The sequence below is a fragment of the Porites lutea genome, chromosome 12, assembly GCF_958299795.1.
Source record: "Porites lutea chromosome 12, jaPorLute2.1, whole genome shotgun sequence".
In the NCBI taxonomy this organism is placed as follows: Eukaryota; Metazoa; Cnidaria; class Anthozoa; order Scleractinia; family Poritidae; genus Porites; species Porites lutea.
Window position 1 is genome coordinate 5084163 of NC_133212.1, and position 20069 is coordinate 5104231.

A 20069-nucleotide genomic window follows, 5' to 3' on the forward strand; every position below is an offset into this window, starting at 1 on the left:
CTTCTTATGAAACTCAGTTTCATTTTCATGAGAATGTCTTAGCTCTTAGCCTCTCCTTGAAACAGAGGCATGGTGCAACTCCAAAGTGAACTATTGCCGTTCAACACGCGTGATAAAGTCCGACCACAGTTTCGCTTTGTCCGAACAACGTGGCAACTTTCCGAAAAGGGAAATTACTTTACGCTATGCGAGTGCAAAATCGGCTGAATTTCTTACCTTCAACACAGCACCGGGGAACAGGCTACTGATAAATTCTGACACAGCGTCCAAATTGGGCTCTTCTCCCCCGATTCGCAAAGTAACCGTGTATCCATCTCCATACCTTGAGAAAAACCGAAACGAATTCGTCATAATCCTTATGGCAAAAGAACCACTTCTATGCGGCAAAGCGTAATTTAGACAAAGGAAGACGAGAAAAAGAGAAAAAACAAAATAACACAAAAACAACAAAACAACAAAACAACAACAACAACAACGATTAGAAGGCTTCTTCGTGACATGAGACGGCCTTCTATACTTTGTTTAGTTCTTGTTGTTTTTCTGGGGAGTGGACTAGGAGAGGGGAGCATGAATTTCTGCTGACCACACTAGCGCATCGTCTTAGGCGTTAAGTTTAAAATTCAATTCAAGCTCATAGGCTCCTGTTGCGACCAAGTGTCTTTCCCTACCAAACCCACTCGGTCCTATACTTGATCAGACATTTTGGAAGAAGTATGAGTAGAGGGTTACTTTTCTAGTGAAGATGAAAGTTAAGTGTAACTGTACCAGCTAGGGCTACTCGCACAGAAATTAATTTGTTCGCAGGCTTGCCATGGATACCTGCCTCATTGCCTTAAATCCCTAATTTTGGGACTAGGCACATGTTCTGACGCACATTAACCGACGATGAGCTTAAAAAGCGCCACTGTTCTATTACTGTGAAATACCGCAACATTTCATTCATACCTCCTACGTTGCCCGCAACCTGTGAACAGTTTTATAGTCCTAGTAACTTACTTGTTTTTCAAATGCTGTGGACTACCGAGACATTTAAACTGTCCATTAACCATGATTCCTAAACGACTACACAGATTCTCACACTCTTCCATACTGCAAAAAAAAATGGTAACCGCAGTTTTAAGGTGTGGTTATTCAATGAAAGGTACTTAGCAGTAATTTCCTTTTACTTTTATTCAATAAGCTATAAAGGATGCTTCCAACATGAGCACTACCTTCCTGTGGTACTTTTTATTATGGTACTTAAGGTGGTTCTAACTTTTGAAACTGTGGATGAAGTCCTTAAGTGTGACCATTCAAATGAAAGCTACTGAGCAGTACTTTCCTGTGGTACTGTTTGTTATGCTGTACAAGGTCTTTCTAACTTTTGAGTCTGTGGATGAAGTCCTTAAGTGTGACCATTCAAATGAAAGCTACTGAGTAGTACTTTCCTGTGGTACTGTTTGTTATGCTGTACAAGGTCTTTCTAACTTTTGAGTCTGTGGATGAAGTCCTTAAGTGTGACCATTCAAATGAAAGCTATTGAGTAGTACTTTCCTGTAGTACTGTTTGTTATGCTGTACAAGGTCTTTCTAACTTTTGAGTCTGTGGAAGAAATCCCTAAGTGTTACCATTCAAATGAAAGCTATTGAGTAGTACTTTCCTGTAGTACTGTTTGTTATGCTGTACAAGGTCTTTCTAACTTTTGAGTCTGTGGAAGAAATCCCTAAGTGTTACCATTCAAATGAAAGCTATTGAGTAGTACTTTCCTGTAGTACTGTTTGTTATGCTGTACAAGGTCTTTCTAACTTTTGAGTCTGTGGAAGAAATCCCTAAGTGTTACCATTCAAATGAAAGCTATTGAGTAGTACTTTCCTGTGGTACTGTTTGCTATGCTGGTCAAGGTCTTTCTAACTTTTGAGTCTGTGGAAGAAATCCCCAAGTGTTACCATTCAAATGAAAGCTACTGAGCAGTACTTTCCTGTAGTGCTGTTTAATATGCTGTACAAGGTGGTTCTAACCTTTTGAGTCTGTGGATGAAATCCTTAAGAGTTACCACTCAAATAAAAGCTACTGGGCAGTTCTTTCCTGTGGCACTGATTATAAGTTATACAAGGTGGTTCTTACATTTTGGTTTGTGTATTGATTCTCACTATAGTGAATGAGTGACTGTTTCAGTGACCTTACCTGTGGGAAGTTAAAATAACCGTGCGGCCCTCCTTAACAATTCCGGTGATAATATTCCACAGGAATCTGCGAGCTTTTGGGTCCATGCCAGTTGTGGGTTCATCCTGCAAAAAGGACAACCGCAATTTGAGTAACTTATTTGTGTGTTGTGACCACAAGCCAATTAAATAGAAACGTCATCAAGTGGGAAAAAATTGTGCTAGCTTCCTCAACATGAAGATTTCGGATCATCATGCATTTCTGGCGGGAAACTGCCCACCTACCCCTCCCTTAAGCCAACATTTTGCCCCAAGCGAGAAGTAAGTGTTAATGTTGGCTTAGGGAGGGGTAAGTGGGCAGTTTCCTAGAAACGTATGATTTTTGTCTTCCTAATCGAGAAGAAAAAAAAGGAGGCTCTACTTGAATCTCTTCCGGCCTTCGAGGTCGCCGCAGCCCCAACTTCTGGGCTAGTCAATCTTGTTTTCTCTCGTCAAACAGTTTTTTTTTAAGCGCGAGTTTCCGTTTATTGATAAGCCGACAGTCATAAACCAAGCGCGCTGTAGCAAGCGCACGGCTTTTAGGCCTGGGTTCGAAACTGTATCCTACTAACACGCCACGTATGCTTAAAAAAATTCTTCCTCGATTCATACAGTCTTTCTCGAGCAAGCAAAAGAAAAGAGCTGCTGGCAGGGGTTGTCAAATTAGCTAAATTGAAACTTAGGACAATCAAGGATACTTACAAGGAAAACGATTGGTGGATTGCCGACCAGTGCAATGGCTGTGGACAGCTTTCTCTTGTTTCCACCACTGTACGCCCCAGCGCACTTGTTTCTGTACTCACTGAGATTCATTCGAAGAATGAGACTGTCGACAACCTGAAAACAAAGATAATTATTACTTCTGGCCCACAATCCAACATTTTCAAGATACTTGCCATGCGCATGTTAGCCCGGCATTAAATTTGACGTCTATGCTTAACGTCATTTATCGCGCATTTTTCGAAGTTCAATACATTTAGGTCATCCGGCAGGTTGAATTGTTAACGTTAATCACTTTATCACATTCAAGTCGACCTCTTAATCACAAAAAATTCAATTCATTCAGCGTACTCTGACGTCACAGCCAAAGCTCTCAGATGGATAGATTACCAAATTTTCTTAACAATGGGGCTACGATACTATCACGCACAGTAGATGTAGTTACAGTTTACAACGTAAACGGCATAAAAAGAAACATAACATAACACCTTTCTGCAAAACAGAAAACAAGTCAAACCTGTTTCACATCTTGCTCGGGAACTCCTCTAAGCCGCGCGTACAGCGTAAGGTGTTCAGCGGCTGTCAGTAGGTTATCAAGCCCGTCAAACTGAGGACAGTAGCCCATGGATTGATGAGCGTTATTTATGTTGCTTAAAATGCTATAAAAGGAGAGAATTTCGAAACAAATTAAGTGGTGCTCCGTAATAAACGTAAAAGGGTGTTAGACACAAGTAGCCTGAGAGAACAGCCCACATTTCGCGACGCCACCGCGAAAAGACGACTTAGGAACGAGCGAAAATTCCATACTGATGACCTATCACTACCCAGATCTGGGTAGTGCTTCTGATTGGTGGTGCCGCGAAGGAAATTCGCTTCAACCAATCAGAAGCACTACCCAGATCTAGGTTGTAATACGTCATCAGTATGAATTTTTGCAGTCGTTCTTTTGGCGGGAAAACTAGTGGTCGTGTCGCGAAATCTCCTCTATTTTCTCTGGCTAGGACTCAAGGCACAGCGAGTAGTTAAAACTAGACGAAACGCGAATGCTAACTTAGAAACGTGAGGGAATTGCAAAGGGCTGCAAATCGAGAAATGAGAGAAGAGAGCGATATGACCAATTTCAGTTTGTTTACCTGTGGCCATCAACAAACGCCTCTCCTTCGGTCACTGATATATCTCCTGTAAGCATTTTGAAAGTGGTGGTTTTGCCAGCTCCGTTTACGCCTAACAGGCCGAAACACTACAGCAGAAAAAAACAAAACATCACGCGTTTAAAACCACTAAAAAGTAATGTAAAAGTGTTATTTGAACCCCCTGGATATGATACGTGAGTTGAGCAAAGAGTTCACAATGTTTCAATTTATCCCCTCTCTTACCCAGGGTTTAATAGATTGTAAAGTGCTAACCTGTGATCTGGCGATTGGTAAGAACAGGGGGAAAAAAGAACATTTCACTGCGCCTGCGTTTTTTAGTTGCTTTAAACCACTGAGAGGGAGTACCCTCGAAACGTTTGGTTTCAACGTGCCCTTTCAACGCACATTTTGATAAACTTCGTAAAAATCATCGGAAAAAAAGAACGCCTTCCTTTCCGAGGGCCATATAGAGATATAGTGAGGCTGTGATCGCAAGCTAGTAAAATGCACAGCTTTAATCAGTACACAACAAAGACTAAACAAGACTGATTTATCGTCTCACCTCGCCTTTGGGGACTCCGACGCAAAGTCTGTTGACAGCAACGTTTCGTCTTTTTCTAGACCTGTACACCTAAAACATGAATGCACGTGTGAAGACTCGGTTCTATAGATAGTCATTGCACGAATGTGAAAGGTATGCAGAGTTTCCAAGCGCTTTATACTCATTGACAATAACCCAGGAATAGCTGTGATAAAGAGTTGCAAAGAGTTGGGAAGTAATCGAAATAGAATTTGGAATTGTTGGCCTTTGAGGAGAAGGGGAAAACCAGAGTCATCGAAAAAAAAACCTTTCACAGTATGAACGAGAACCAACAACAAACTGAACCTACAAATAGCGTCGCTTCTGAGATTTGAACTCGAAAAAATTGGTTACGATACGCGACAACAAAGCTTCTTGGGATTGTTTATTTTTGTCGTCCCTCCAACCGATTTCTTGACCCTTTGCGATCTTTTAAGTCGTTCGGTACCAGTTTCCCGCTCGTCTTGAACATGGCCAATTAGTTCTTTATTGACATTACGAACACTCCAAAAGTGACGCGGTATTGAATGTTACCTTAGTCAGATTGTTCAGTCGCAAAATGTCGTTGGTCCCTCCTCCTCTTTCAATACGCTGTCTTTCTCGTTCCACGTCATCATCCTCGTTCTGCACTGGTTTAAGTGACACTTTAACGCGCCTGGCGAAATGAAAATGAAACGTTTAAAATTACTTTAAATCGGCAAGATTAGCTCATTCGGTGAAGTGCTTGACTGCAGAGCGGAAGGTCGCGAGTTCGATTCCCGGGGTCGGAGCAATACTCAGAGTCTTACAATAACTGCGAATGGAAGGTTACTGCCTTTGCTCTGCAAATGGCTAGACCTTCGCGTGGCTCGGATGGCCAAATAAAATGGCGGTCCCGTTTCCAGAAGGAGACGTAAATATAATCTCCCCAATTAGTGCTTTCGCGCTAAATACATTGACACTCAAATAATGCCAGTAAGCAAGGTGGAGAAGATGCAACAAAACACAGCAAATAGGAATTCAGGCTATATCCGATTTCCAAAGACCTTTGCTTTCAACGCTAGGGCAAGCAAATGATGTGGAAAAACTTTTCAGAAGATGACCGTTTTATATCGAAGACTTCGCACTTAACCTCGTTTTAAAAAAGAGGTTTCGGGTAACTCGAAAATGGTCTCTTAGCCTGCGTAAAAAGCACTACCCGACGAAGTGAAAGGGAGCACTTGGTACACAAATTCAAGTAAAACGAAATCACATGACGACTACGATGCACAGAACACAAGAACCTCAAGGCCTGAATTTCGCTTTTAATTTTAGCAAACTAGTACACCACAACTTGACATAAATCGTGCAATACGTGAATTGGCAAAAGGTATTTTAAAAATACTATGCAAGTAAGCTGTTTCTTTAGTTTACGAAAATGACTCTCAAACAAGGCATTAAAAATACACCAACCTTTGAGGAATAAAGAAACGGTACTCGATGAGGACAGTGATGACGAAAAACAAAAATCCTTGAATGATCATCATGAAAATATTTCTTCCTGTAATATCCCAACTGAAAGGATCTCGAACAAGATTAACGCCTAAAACGAAAGACGTAAACGAACAATTGAAATAAAAAATAAATGAGAAACTGTAAACAGTTAATGGCGACAGAGAGGCAGTTGATGCTTAAACTCACGGAAAAGTTTGGAAACTTACCAAACCTCTCAAAGACATCCATGAACTGATTCTTGGCCAAATCGATCAGTCCACGACCCAAACAGTAGTTGGGAAAAATCAAGAAGATTGTCTTTAGCATGTCGTTGATTTGAATCAGTTCCTTTCAGAAAGAAAAAAAATAAATAAATACCAACACCAGTGAGAACCACCTTGTGCAGCGTATTGATCAGTATCACGGGAAAGTACTTCTCAGTGGCTTTCATTTGAATGGCCACACTTTAGGATTTCATCCACAGACTCAACAGTTAGAGCTACTTTGTAAAGTTTAATAAACAGCACCATAGGAAAGTACTGCTCAGTAGCTTTCATTTGAATGGTCACATTTAAGAATTTCCTCCACAGACTCAAAAGTTGGAACCTCCTAGTACAGCATAATAAACAGTACCACAGGAAAGTACTGCTCAGTAGCTTTAACATGATAGACCACAGGTTAGGTCATCGCTTACTGCTACCCTCAAGATTAGGAGACCAGTTTCCGATCATTATACGTCTCTGGGAAACTGCCCACCTACCCCTCCCCTAAGCCAACATTTTGCTCAAAGTGAGAACTAGAAATGTATACAGTAAAAACCCACGAGTAAGAACCTAAGATCTAAGAACCTGTTAGGCTAAAATTTGCCATTAGGACCCCCTCTATATAAGAACCTCTTTAGCCTAAAACTTGGAGAAAGGTTCTTATTTTCAAAAACCATTTAAAAATATTTACTTAGGTCATTGAGAAAATGTTTATAATATTTTGCTTTACAGCACAATCATGTATATAAAGTTGTTTTGACTCAATAAATTAAAATTCATGTGAGAATAGATCTCTATTATGGTCATATTAAAATACAAGCAATCATTAGGTATGCAAATTTAAGGGTGCTAATCACTAAAATCTTCTTAGCAACGACATACTTTTTTGCAAGAAATTAAGAACCTAGATAGCCTAAATTTATGTTAACCACCATTTATGTAAGAAACGCTGGAACAATGTACGTTCTTACTCGTGGATTTTTACTGTAATGATTCCGAGTTTCTTACCTGATCGTCGGTGAAGAATTCCAGAATGAATGTCGCAAGCGTGGTGTTGATTCCAATGAATAAGTTAACACAAATGAGCACAATATAGGCCGTGCTTGACTCGGTAAACAAAAATGATGCTGGATACATTAACGGAGTGATTGCCCATCTGAAAGAAAATTTTAACACGAATTTGTGATTGCAAATCTATTTTAAGAGTTCAGTCCTTTTTAGTTACAAAAAGCTACCTCCTTCCTTCTTTCGCGAAGATTAGGCCTAGACTACCATCTTGGACTAAGTATTGTTAACAAGCATAAATGTCGGCAGTAACGTAAATCCTCTATTACGCCGCCCCACCAGGGTGATTATTAATTTCAAGTACGATTGCCGAGGGGGGGGGGGGGGGGGGTGCTTATTTGGGAGGGACGCTCATTTGAGTGTGAACAAATGGTACGAAAACGCTGCTGTGGACGAGAAACTTTTTCGGTGAAGAAAATAAGCCTGCGGCACCAATAGCTTCGAGAAAATCAAACCCATGACTGACTTACACAATACGATACGCAAACTGCTCACGATTAATTTGTTCCATGTTAATTGAATCTTAAATTTGTAGTTAGAAAGATCTTGCTCAACTTACCCATACAAAAGAAGAAGAAGGAACGTTGGTGGAAAATTCGCAGCTGACGTGTAGGAATCTTCTCCAAACGCCAAGAAAATGATAATACAGCAAAGTGCTGGAATAACATAGTTTCCCTGAAAGAAAGAAAATTGTTGAGGCCACAAAAAGGCATAAGCCGTACTTTATCCATCTTTTCTAGGGCAGGAAATGCAGATATAAGCCTTTTAACAGTTGAAAGTTTTACAGTCTGGTGACTTACCAAGTCCCAGACGTATGTAGACAGCCAGTAAATATAAGGACGAACACCGCTGACCAAGTGCAGGTGCTTAGCTTTGCATTCCCGCTCGCAGACCAAGTAGACGACAAAACTGGCAGGAACAAAGGATAAGGCAAACACCACGCAGATCGCAACAAGTACGTCTATGACACGGTTGTAGCTGAAAATGAATAGCACATCGGTAAGTTTTTGCGTGAAAGCACGTTGTGTTGATGTTATCAAACATTACTATCTCGAACATGATTATAGTCATTAAGCACAGTATCTAGGAAAATCCGTTTTTTAACATAAAACAAGTAAATCTGGTCATAAAATTTCAAATCGGGTGGAAAATCGGCAAAAGAAAAATTGATTACGCCGAGCTACAAATACGATATTTTTTTATTCTCATTGTCACCATCATTCGATCGTCGCGTCATAATTGCCGACATCATCATCGCCATAATCATCATCATCATCATCCTCATCAAAACTATCACGATTTTTGATACTATCATTGACATCAATATGTACTTCATAAAGTCGTCATCATTATCATCATCACCATTTTTGACACCAACATTGAAATCAATATACTGTAGTCACCATCATTATCATCATCATCGCCATCACTTAAGTAATAATCTCATTTTAAAACAGTGTTTGTACTCTAGTTTCCAACACCTTTGTATAGAACAGAATAACTTTAGACTTACAAGGTTTCATCGCTAAGTTGTTCTTTTGTATAGTTCATTGGATGGTTCATTGTGCTGATGCCTGTAAGGAAAAAGGAAAGAACATAAAAAGTTAAAATAGTTATCTGTTTTAATGTAAGGTAAAATTTAGTAACCGATAATTAGACTTAATTTCAATGAATTGTAACTGTTTGTGTGTAAGGAATTAAAAAAAGGAAACAACAACAACGCTTTAGCCATCGATAGAAATCAAGTGCCTTCAAGACGTCAACTTACATGAACCTACAACACCTGGGCCTAACAGAAAGAGGAATAATGTAACGCAACAGTGAAAAATCGTGACATGAACCGACAACAAGCCCCGGTAGTTCAAACGTTGGATAGCGCTATCCACCGGATAAATCACTATCCAGCGATACGTACAGTGGAACCCCGCCTTACGACCACCTCGTTACTAACACCATATTCTTTCGACCCAAACGAAAAAATCACTGACTCGTTTTATTACTTTGAAGACCCGTTAATGCGACCACCTTGTTGTTACGACCAGCATTTTATGGCCCAACGACGGTCGCATTAACGGGGTTCCACTGTATAAGTATTAGGGAAACCAATTTCGCTATCCAGTGGATAGCGTTATTCCACCTTTTGAACAACTGGGGTAGGAAAAGGAATAATGTAACGCAACAGTGAAAACTCGTGACATGAAACGACAACACCTGGCACTTAAGAGAAAGAGGAATAAGATAACGCGACAATGAAAATCCGTGGCATAAAATGAACTACGACCGCGTATCTTACCAAATCTGGACGCGTTTAATCCCTTCTCAGCAGCTTTGCTTCTCAGAATTATGTTGTTGAGTACATTTAGAAATGTCGGAGCAGCGTGATAGCCCTTGGTGTTGTACCAGGCCTGTAAAAATACAACAAGAAATTACTACAAATTACAATCTCCACTAGCTTGAGAGTGTATAAGAGCACTGAAATAAAGGATACTAAGCTCTGCTTTCTCATTGCACTTTTGGTAAAAGTAGTTTTTGAGCCTTTTCACTCACGTGGTCAGCACCCATGCAAATGTATCTTGGAAAAAAGGAAGTTTTTACATAAGGAAATGATTCCAACCAGACAGGACTGGTTTGTGACACCAACATGCAGGGCCGTCCTTTCATTGTTTTGGGACACCAATATGACGAAAGTGACGTAATGTGAAAACACTTGTCAGTAATAAAACGTGCAATTTTTAAATTGAAAGTAATCACTGAGTTGCTGCTCTCAGGGCTATTCTTTTGAATAACTATGGCAAACTCTTTACGCCACAATGAGGACATTTCACGCGTGTGTATGTGTGTGAGGTTTGGTTTGTTCTACGAGGCGATTCCAACATAATCTAACAAACGCCACCAAAAACTCTAAAAATCTCAGTACAAGTTGCCAATGGGGAAGTAATAAATGCCCATCATCGAAATGCCCTTACTTTAGCATTGTACTGTTTGAGGATTCCCGTGATGGAAGATGAGTTTGACTGCGTGAAGGAAGTAGGAAGGTTCTGGAAGTTGTCTCCAAACGTCAGACTTCCGTACCTAGGGGAAAAAGAACGAGTATTAAATAAAAAAAAAAAACGGAAAACCGCTAAATTTCACACAACAGCAGACTTTAATGTATCTCATGATACTGCTTTGCTTATAACAATGATTCTTGTATTAACACGCAAATATCTGCAAGGTAAAGGATTTTAGATACATGTACAACCTTTAAAAGTGTTCTTCTAAAAGCCCAAATGGATTGTTCTCTCTTCCTTTAGCCTTTGGATCATTCTCTTACCCCGTCCCACCTCTCCCCCTTCATTTTTTCCACTGATAAATGTCAGGGGCCTGGTGGTGCCTGGCACCATTGGCGTGGCAGCTCACGACTGGAATGCGCGGGTTTGCCAGCCATCGGGGCGTACCTCTGTCTAAGGGCTGGCTTTGCCAAAAGTGGAAGCCTCTGGACATCCCGGGCACCCACCTCCACTAAGCAACGCAGTTTTTAAATTGCATTCTAACCTCAAGTAAGTATATCTCGAGTATATCTCGAGGAGTGAAGATTCTGGAGGGCAGGAAAGAGATTTGTTGGCTTTCCCTTTTCTACCCCCGTCAAACAGCCTGTAATAAACTAACCTCTTTCGAATGAAGTTCATATAAGAATTTAGAAGATAGTCCGTCATATTACGGCCAGTAAGATTCTGTAACTTATCATCCGTGAACGAGTCCCACTGTGAAGGCCTGGGTCCTCCTGCGCCCGTAGAACACTTGGCGGTCCCGGTTGATTCACAATCGCATTGTACTGATTTTTCTGGTTCTTTAGGGACACTGGTGAACTTTACTGGCTTCCTTTTACAAGAATTTTCCAAGCAATAGGTTCCTATGGTATGAATAAGTCGCGATTTTTATCTTTTTCATACAGTTAAAATGTAAATCATGTTTAATAGAATATGGATGGTTTATATCTACAATACCTCACTTCTCACTCATTCTTCGTTAACCATTACACCCAGAGTGAGTTTTGAGTCTTGGACGAATTTTTATGGTGTTACTATTCAAATGAAACTTCTTCAGTAGTACTTTCACATAGTACTATTTATTTACTTATAACGCCTTCAGTCTGTGAACAATACGCAATGGTGTGACCATTCTTTAGCAGTATTTTTACATGGTACTATTTGCCTTTGGCGCTTCTCAAATCTTCGTTGGAAATTCAGTTAAAATTTGACTTTGGCCGTTTTTGGGATTATTGTCGAATTGGTTTCGTCTTTCCAGGGGGTCTGTTGTTTTGGTCACGTTCATACACGACGTTCGAGAGAGAAACGCTCCTCTTACAAAAAGACATGCTGCCATATTTGACATTAAAAGTTCCTTTGTGATCTGAGAGAGAGTTTCACGTACCGACTCCAGGGTACTTGATCAACCTTTCGGTCATATCTTGGCTCATGACAGATCGTGGATCATCAACTGCGAAGGCCAGGTAATGCTCGTAAGGGGCAGCTTCCAGGAACATGTTAGTGCTGAGTTCAAGTGGAGGCATTTCACTAAATGGTCTTATCTGAGACACGATCATGGCAAGGCAAACAAAAATGGCGGGCAACAGGATCTATGAAATAATAAAAATACATAATTTGCTGCAATTTCACCAAAACAGAACGTTTTCACCTGAACTCACGGCGGCCATACGGGTGTTCCAAACCAATCCTGTAGGAGTTGAATTCTTTTCTTACGTAACCGTTTTCTTTTGTTCCAATAAATTTGCACTGATACTGGCCATGTGAGTGAAAACGCTCCGTATCCTACGTAGAAACTTCGCCAGTACTGCTTACTGTAACGGAGGAAGGAAGTGTTCCTTTTCGGAGAGCTAGAAATTTACGGGATAACCGAACATAACCACAAACACCCGAGGATTTACGAAGGCTTCCGAAGATTCCAAGGACATTCAGAAATGTGAAAATTACGAACGAAATAACTGAAATTTTGTATCCAGAGGTCCAAAAGGCTCTTACCTAGGCCTGGTTTATAAAAAAAACCTCGAACTATCATTATTTTGTTTATTTGTTTGCTTTTTCGATTTTTTTGTACCTGAGAAATATATCCCTTTCGGTTACGTCTTGCATGGTGAAATCGCTTCACTAAAAGCGCCCAGAATTGTCCAGTGATGAGTTTCAATCCTCCCAATTTTCGCTCTTTATCATAAACTCCGTCAGTGCTTTCAAATACTTGGGGCATATCTTCCAGTTCTTCACATGAAAGAGAAGAAACAAAACAATACAAAAATTAGCTGCAAGGCGATATTGTTGTGTTCCAAACCTAGCCAAGAGACTACATGGAAAGGAAGTTTTGTTCTTCCTGCCATGGTCGCAGATTTACAGTTAAAGTCCGTTGAAAATTTGAGAAAAGGAATCACCGCATCCCTTTGATCTCGTCCTTGCATATTCCACGTCAATTACTTCTTAGGCACTGCCAAGCTCTCATTACGGCGGAAGTGACGTCAAAGTTTCTGGTTTTTGTGTTACGTTTTCCCGTGATTCTTCGCGCGATTACCTCCCTTTCCAGAACTGCGTGTTTTTCTGTTCTTTACACTTGCTTCCAGTTTTGCTGCAGTTAGCATTAGGTGCATGTTTCCTGCGCTTGAGACGGTTACTGGATTTCCCGCGCTTCGTAAAGGTTACCTGTTTTTTTTTTCCCGCGCTAAGTTAAGGATCGTTTCCTTTCCCCGCGCACGCGCATGGTTCCTTTTTTACGCAAGGTGGCTCTAATTGGGTACTTTCTTACACGAATGTTTATTGGGTGAATATGATTAGCTTTACTGCTGTCAGTGGAAAATGTTCAGTCAGTATAAGCCCTTTACTTCATTGTGATATCTAACCTGGCATCTCTTGGCTCGTATCGGCCAAAAGCTGGTCTCTGTCGCTGTAATTGTCACTTATTCTTGAACTGTGAGAACTGCGACTTATCTGCCGCCGGAAACTGGCGCGGCGTTTGGGCATCTCTTGTGCTAGCATGTCTGGCAAGTCAACAAGACGTGTATCAAGGCATGTGCAAAACAATAAAAAATGTGGAAAAACAAAAGACAAACAAAATAAAAAAGGCGTCCAAAACAAATATTGTCAGCGTTATTTTGGCGTGATGGGTAGGCAGGATGGTATGCGATGGGCGCTGTACAGTTAAGACTGTTTCTCAACTTTACCATATAAGACCGAAGTTGCAGGTCTCAAGCTTTTCTGCGATTTTCTCCCGCGGTAAACTTATTGTTATATTTTACTCACAAGATAAAAGCCGCTACATTCCAGCTTATTTTTCCGCTGTACCCGCTACGGGTAGTGCGCCTTTTACGCAGGAACTTTTCATCGTTTCTGATAGGCTACTTCATCGTGGGTGTCGGGAACTAGGCAGCTGTCATGGTCGACTCTTTTTTAAAACTCTTTTAAAGGTTTCCACGGGGTCTGGGGAGGGGAGATCCTAATCCCGCATTCCCGCTTCATTTTCACGAGAATCCCGCATCACGCATCCCGCATCCCGGATCCCGCATGTCTTTGTCAGGTCTACGCTAAATTTATCGGTCACACATACAATTTTACTCCCCCTTAAGAAAACACACCTTAACCTGTTAGTAGTAAAAGCTGAACAACAATAGGACAGAGATATTCAGTACCTTCTTCTTCTGCATCGGCCTCTTCGGCAACTTTCAAGAACACCTTGAAATAAACCAAAAACACAGAGGGGGTTTCAAGAACAGATTGAACTATTAAAAGAGTATGTTAGCGTCCACCCCATTTGCTAAGCCACTTCACGAACGCTGCATTTGATAACTGAACAACCCAGATTACCGTGACCCAAATTAGAGCAAGATAGAAAAACTGATACACCCTTTCCGTCGATCTTAGGGACCGAATCGTAATAAGCTAAACAACAACTCTGCAAGTGATCACACTTTTTTTCTACATTCCTTTGCCGTCACAAAACGACTACGAGATGATAGCGTAAACAGGCCACGACGAAATTTTCTTTCTCTTTTAAGATATCTTTTTTTCGGAGGAACTGAATTCTAGGAGAGTAGCGCCTACATTTGACAAAGTTAGTGAGTTGGAATAATCGCGATGAAGAATGGAAGTACGCGAACTCACTTTTAAAGCGACGTTGTCGCCTCCGTCACAGTCCTCGGATCTTTAGTTCCCTTCTATCTAGTACATACCTCCTCCAGTGTAGTGTCTGACACACCGTAGCTTCCTAAGTGCAGCTTGTCCAGGTTCTTATCGAGCTCCTCAAACAAGTCTTGAAAACGCCCTTCTCTGGCCATTGCCGTTGGAAGTACATAAGTTAATTCAGATCCAATATTCTCCACCAGTTGAGCTGTTGGGAGGTAAGACTTAATAAAAGATGAAACCGCTGGCTCATGGCAGTAAACGTCTGTTTCCGGCAGAGCGGGGTCTGAGCACGAGGTCATGGGCACAGAGTTGAGGCTTCCTTGTTCTGAGGCGTCGAGTGAGTCCAGCCCCACACCTATAAAGTTAAGTCAAACTCAATTACTTCATAAAGCGTTTTTTTAACGCTCCACAGAGGATAGGATAAAGGTGTGTCTGATGGGCTAGCCGAGAGTACAAGATAGGGTACACTTTCTCATTCCTTCGCTTCTCATTTCCGGTTCCGGTGGTAGGTCACTTTTGCTTTTGCTTTTGTTTTTGCTTTTGTTCTGGTAGTAGCTCGTTTCTCATTTCCGGTTCCGGTGGTAGCTCGCTTTTGCAAAGTTCCACTGAGCATCAACGGCTAATCGTTAATTGACCGAAATAGAAATCTTTGACCTCTTTCTTGTTAAAACCAATTGCTCCGCAATGAAAATAAGCGACGATTTGCAAACGAGTAACAACATCTCAGCTGATGTATCGTAAAGCTAAAATTACTGCTAAAAATCACTTTTTGTTACTTACGTTCAAGAAATGTTTACCGTGCGATTATAAGCCACTAACAGACGACTATCCTAAGCTAAACGAGCTTTTTATGATGTTGTATGAAAGAAGTATGAATATTTATTCGTTCCTGTATACCTTCGTCAAGAGAGCTTCCCATTGAAGGAGCAGGCGGAATCACTGGCCCTAAATTGACGTCCTTCAGGGTACGCGCAGTGCTGGGTCTCTCTTCAGGGTCCTTCTTTGTGAGCGTCACGTAGTAACCATTACCATAATGGCCCTTGAGGAACAGTGATGAGCCGCAGCATTGGAGCTTTCCTTGTGAGATAATAGCGATTCTGTCTCCTAGAATATCCGCTTCATCCATGTGATGTGTGGATAGAAGCACTGTGCGACCTAAAATCAACCATTTAGAAGAGACCTTCCTTAAAAACTATCATGATTCTGTCACCTGTACAGCTTACTTGCATTGACCTAAATAATGTAAATTTTGTGATCATTATGCAGTTCTGCGCAACTGCCCACCTAAGCCAACATTTTGCTCAAAGTGAGAAGTACATTTTAATGTTGGCTTAGGGGAGGGGTACGTGCTGGGAAACTTTTTCAGTTTCGGAGAAACTTCCCACCTACTCCTCCTCTAAGCCAACATTTTGCCCACAGTGAGAAGTAAGTGTTAATGCTTGCTTAGGGGAAGGGTAGGTGGGCAGTTTCCCAGGTCAAGAGGATATTGCTCCGCTGAAGTCATTACTTGGTGCTTTTACCCATACACAGGATCCCTCTGTAGAGTTATGAAGTAGATATAAACAAATTTCACCAAGGAAGACTAACCATTATACTAGAGAACTTTAGATTCTAAGACGAGTACGACTACGAGTACGAGATTTTACTCAATAGTAAGTAGTGCGCGTACGTGAGCCAGTGTCATTTTGGCGGGAAAATGTGGTAGCCACCGTCACTCTGCTACGAATTTTAGCGAGAGTGTCGTTGTGGCGGAAACAAGTTATCAAATGTTAGACGTTTTAGCATTTTGTAATCGGAAGAGGGCTCAACCACCTCCAATAACGATAACAGTGCTATCTTTTCTGGTGAAAAAACTTTAAATCAAATCTCGTACTCGTAGTCGTTCTCGTCCTCGAATCTAAAGGTCTCTACTTTCTTGGTGATTTTTGCAGACATGGTAGGAAAACTTGAAAAAGAAGTTTCAATCCAAGTCCATCCTCGCCATCCGTTGCAACAGACGACAGGAAACAATTTCAGTGCCTAAATATAGTCTTAAATAACAAAACTCGATCATTATTTTTGGAATTCTATTGATGCGAAAAAAGTTTTAACTTTTTTAAACAGATGGCAAATTGCGGGTCGTAGGTCCTTAAACTATGGTCTCTGCCATGGCCTAAACTCTACGTAACAGCAGTAAAATAACTTAACCAAGACGTTGCCTTGCAAAATATGGTCTTCTAGGACCGTACCTGTTTTGTAGTGAAGAAGCAAGTCCCAGATTCCCCTCCGTGCGTAAGGGTCCACGCCAGCCGTGGGCTCATCTAGAATAACTACTTTGGAGCCTGCTATGAACGCCAGCGCTACTGAGAGCTTTCGCTTCATTCCTCCAGACAGGCATGAGGCTAATTCGTGACGCTTGTTCTCTAAACCAACGTCTTTCAGGAACCTTAGAGAAAAGCAAAACAAAGAAATAATCTTTTTAAATACATAACTCTATTTTGTTCGAATTAATCCATTACAAGAGAGGTCGTTTCGCCGACGGCAGTCTGCTCGGACTCAAGTCGATTCGCCCGATGTGTATTCATCGTTCTTTGAACCTGAAAAACGCAAGTCGGGTGAATCGACTTGCAGGCGAACTAGCCTTAAGTGCGAGTAGACAACTTCAATGGCTCCTGTTTTCCCCTTTAAATCGACAAATCACGGATCATTTACAAACTAAGAATTATAATCAAGGTTCTATTCTACAAGGCAAATAAAGTTTGTTGCTGACTACAAGATACAAAACCTACTTCTCAATTTCTTCCGGGATCTCAGACTTGTGCATCCCCTTCAGCGAAGCATAAAACCGCAAGTGCTCCTCAACAGTCAGACGACCAAACAGAACGTTGTATTGAGGGCAGATGCCGAGGCTCTTTCGGACCAAATCGATATCCGTTCGGATGTCGTAGCCATTGATAACGGCAGTACCAGAGGTCGGCGGAAACAAACCGGTTAATACCGACATTGTAGTGGTTTTACCAGCGCCATTGTGACCCAGAAACGAAGTGATCTGGCCTTGGTATAGGTTGAGACTCAATCCGTCTACCGCGAGTTTGTTACCATCTTTGTAGATCTACAAGGATATAAGAAGAAAATTGAAATCCACATCAGTGAACTTACATAGTGAGAACTGTCATCAGAACCAAGATTTACGAAGTTTGGCTTAAGTAGCTTAGCTCTACCGACTGAGCATTTCCTGGTCAATAAGATATTTTTATTAGTAGACACCCAGTGTCCTCAACTATAAAAGCGGAGTTCTACTGTACCTTGACCAAATTTCTAATGGAGCATCCCAGGGGGAGGTGGGTTGGTTCCTTTTCTGTGACACATCCTCTGTCGGGGGTCTGAAAAGCGACTTCATCCATGCCATCGGTCTGTGAAGGAAAAACACAGACAGAATTCCACTTACAGTTTTAAAATTGTGCTTCAATATGCAAGCAATTGCAAGGTCCCGGAAATAGATAAGACAACAGCCGTTCAAGTTGTCCTTGAGCTAAACTTTATCTCCGCCACGATTAAATGCGTCTAATGCTTTTACAAACCAGAATGTTTTATACTTATGACGACTCGCCTTTCCTAATTTCAACGATACTATGACTGGCTTTCTTTGGCCTTGCGTTCTTGAATATCGACAATGGAGTGATTCATCAACAGGACGGGAACTTCAGCTGACGACGGGAAAGCGCGCGGAAAGGACCACATGTAAACGCGACTTACGGTACCCAATTCGCCGCTCTGCCATTGGTCAACATGTCGTTTTGATCTGCGTGCGCCGTCGTCACTGCCGATGCGTTATCTTTGCTAAATCTGCCTAATAACCAAGGAGGAGAGAAAGAGAGACGCTATCCCTGCATTCCTTAATCTTGCAATCGATAATTTTGTCCACCGAGACTCGTTTATTCAATTTGCCAAGAACACACTGCCTTTACGTTCAACAAAACGGCAGAGAAGAAAAGTAGAGAATGGCTAAAATATAGTGTTTGCTGTTTATCCAGTGACTAATGGTCCAGACAAGTTATTGCGGGTGACAAAGCGGGCGACAAGAGGAGCCCGCAATCCTAATCTCCAGGTTGTTATGCATGCGTCGCATTCGTTTGGACTTCCACTAAGAATGTGTGGAATGCAAAGAACGCACTTTGATCATGCGCGTTTGGACCTTCTATCACTCATAATCTGATCACGCGTGTTTTGACTATCTGTCACGTGAAACGTACGCAAAGCACAGCGCTAGAGCAAAAGCGTTTTGACCTTCGATCATTGTTGCCCGCACTCCGTAACCTTTGGTTATTACTAGTCTGGTAACTAAATCGTAAGCTAAGGCAAGGAAGAAAGGCTCTGGGCAAGGCGGCAAGCGAAATTTGAGCTGCTTGTCTGCTTGTCCGCTTGTGGAATTCAAGCTTTTTTTGTCTCCTCAAGATTTTACCATTTACTTTACTATCCCTTATCACGTACCCAGTGTCTGGAGGACATCGCCGACCCTCCTGCAGTGTTGAGATCCATTCCCTGTTCGTGATCTTGAGCATACACTGCTATGGTTCGTTTGCTGGCAACCTCAAACCAGTACGATTTCTGGAATGGGAAGTACCATGGTCGTGGAATACCGTACTGGCCTACAGAGGGAATACCGAGTGGCGTTAGCGTAACTTGTCTAGACACCTTCAGTCTGATATTAATTCCAAAACTACACTAAGAATATACCAATACAGACACTGATACCGATACTAGCACTGATGCCAATGCCAATGCTAATACTAATAGTAATACTAACACTAGTACCAATACCAATGCTAACGCTACCATTGATACCACTAACTTATGTTAATGCTAATACTGCACAAATACTAACACTGATTCTGATACTAATACCAATGCTAATAATAGTCTGATACTTACGCTAATACTGATGCTGATACTAATATTAATACTAATACTACTATTTATGCTAATATTGCTACTGATACTGATGCTAATACCAATACCAATGCTAGTACTAATACTGATACTGATACTGATACTGATACTAATACTTATGTTGATACTGATGCTGAAACCAATACTAATGCTAATATTAATAATAATGCTAATACTACACAAATACTTACACTAATGCTGATACTGATACTAAAACTTATTCTAACACTAAAACTGATATTACTACTTATGTCAATGCTAATACTGAACAAATACTATTACCAAATACCAATACTAACGCCAATCCCAATGTTAATGCAAACACTACTCAACTCCTTTTACCAACACCCATTCTAACGCCAATACTAGTACTAATACAATTAACACTAATACTACCAACACTAATACTATTGCTAGTACCAATACCGATGCCGCTACCGTTACTGATGATAAGTTTTGACGCAGATTATACCTGGCAAAACAGCCTCAATGTACCAAGTAAGAATGCCATAAATAACAGCGTCGATCATCATCATGCCAACTGCATAACCAAGACTGAAGCCATCGCCTGACACTGGACTGCT

At 41.2% G+C, this 20069-nt stretch overlaps 1 protein-coding gene across 5 annotated transcripts in view; it reads right to left on the reverse strand.

Moving 5' to 3' along the window:
* The window catches only part of LOC140921617 (phospholipid-transporting ATPase ABCA1-like), a 32282-nt gene that overhangs the window by 3973 nt on the left and 8240 nt on the right, over positions 1 to 20069 (reverse strand). For 3 of the 5 annotated variants that reach the window (XM_073371624.1, XM_073371622.1, XM_073371626.1), the window contains 28 exons: positions 19958 to 20069; positions 19027 to 19184; positions 17841 to 17948; positions 17325 to 17647; positions 16785 to 16981; positions 15454 to 15711; positions 14604 to 14911; positions 14064 to 14106; positions 13278 to 13415; positions 12491 to 12648; positions 11807 to 12011; positions 11042 to 11285; positions 10360 to 10465; positions 9687 to 9798; positions 8907 to 8967; positions 8194 to 8371; positions 7953 to 8068; positions 7337 to 7484; positions 6293 to 6413; positions 6045 to 6174; positions 5148 to 5268; positions 4596 to 4664; positions 4034 to 4140; positions 3418 to 3559; positions 2883 to 3017; positions 2164 to 2267; positions 997 to 1089; positions 217 to 322 (listed from right to left, as the gene is read on the reverse strand). The exon at positions 19958 to 20069 is cut by the window's right edge and continues 93 nt beyond it. In XM_073371624.1, coding sequence (XP_073227725.1) covers positions 217 to 322; positions 997 to 1089; positions 2164 to 2267; positions 2883 to 3017; positions 3418 to 3559; positions 4034 to 4140; positions 4596 to 4664; positions 5148 to 5268; positions 6045 to 6174; positions 6293 to 6413; positions 7337 to 7484; positions 7953 to 8068; positions 8194 to 8371; positions 8907 to 8967; positions 9687 to 9798; positions 10360 to 10465; positions 11042 to 11285; positions 11807 to 12011; positions 12491 to 12648; positions 13278 to 13415; positions 14064 to 14106; positions 14604 to 14911; positions 15454 to 15711; positions 16785 to 16981; positions 17325 to 17647; positions 17841 to 17948; positions 19027 to 19184; positions 19958 to 20069 — 4101 coding nt within the window. The remainder of the gene's footprint in view (positions 1 to 216; positions 323 to 996; positions 1090 to 2163; positions 2268 to 2882; positions 3018 to 3417; positions 3560 to 4033; positions 4141 to 4595; positions 4665 to 5147; positions 5269 to 6044; positions 6175 to 6292; positions 6414 to 7336; positions 7485 to 7952; positions 8069 to 8193; positions 8372 to 8906; positions 8968 to 9686; positions 9799 to 10359; positions 10466 to 11041; positions 11286 to 11806; positions 12012 to 12490; positions 12649 to 13277; positions 13416 to 14063; positions 14107 to 14603; positions 14912 to 15453; positions 15712 to 16784; positions 16982 to 17324; positions 17648 to 17840; positions 17949 to 19026; positions 19185 to 19957) is intronic. The other 2 variants (XM_073371625.1, XM_073371623.1) reach the window with 2 other exon arrangements.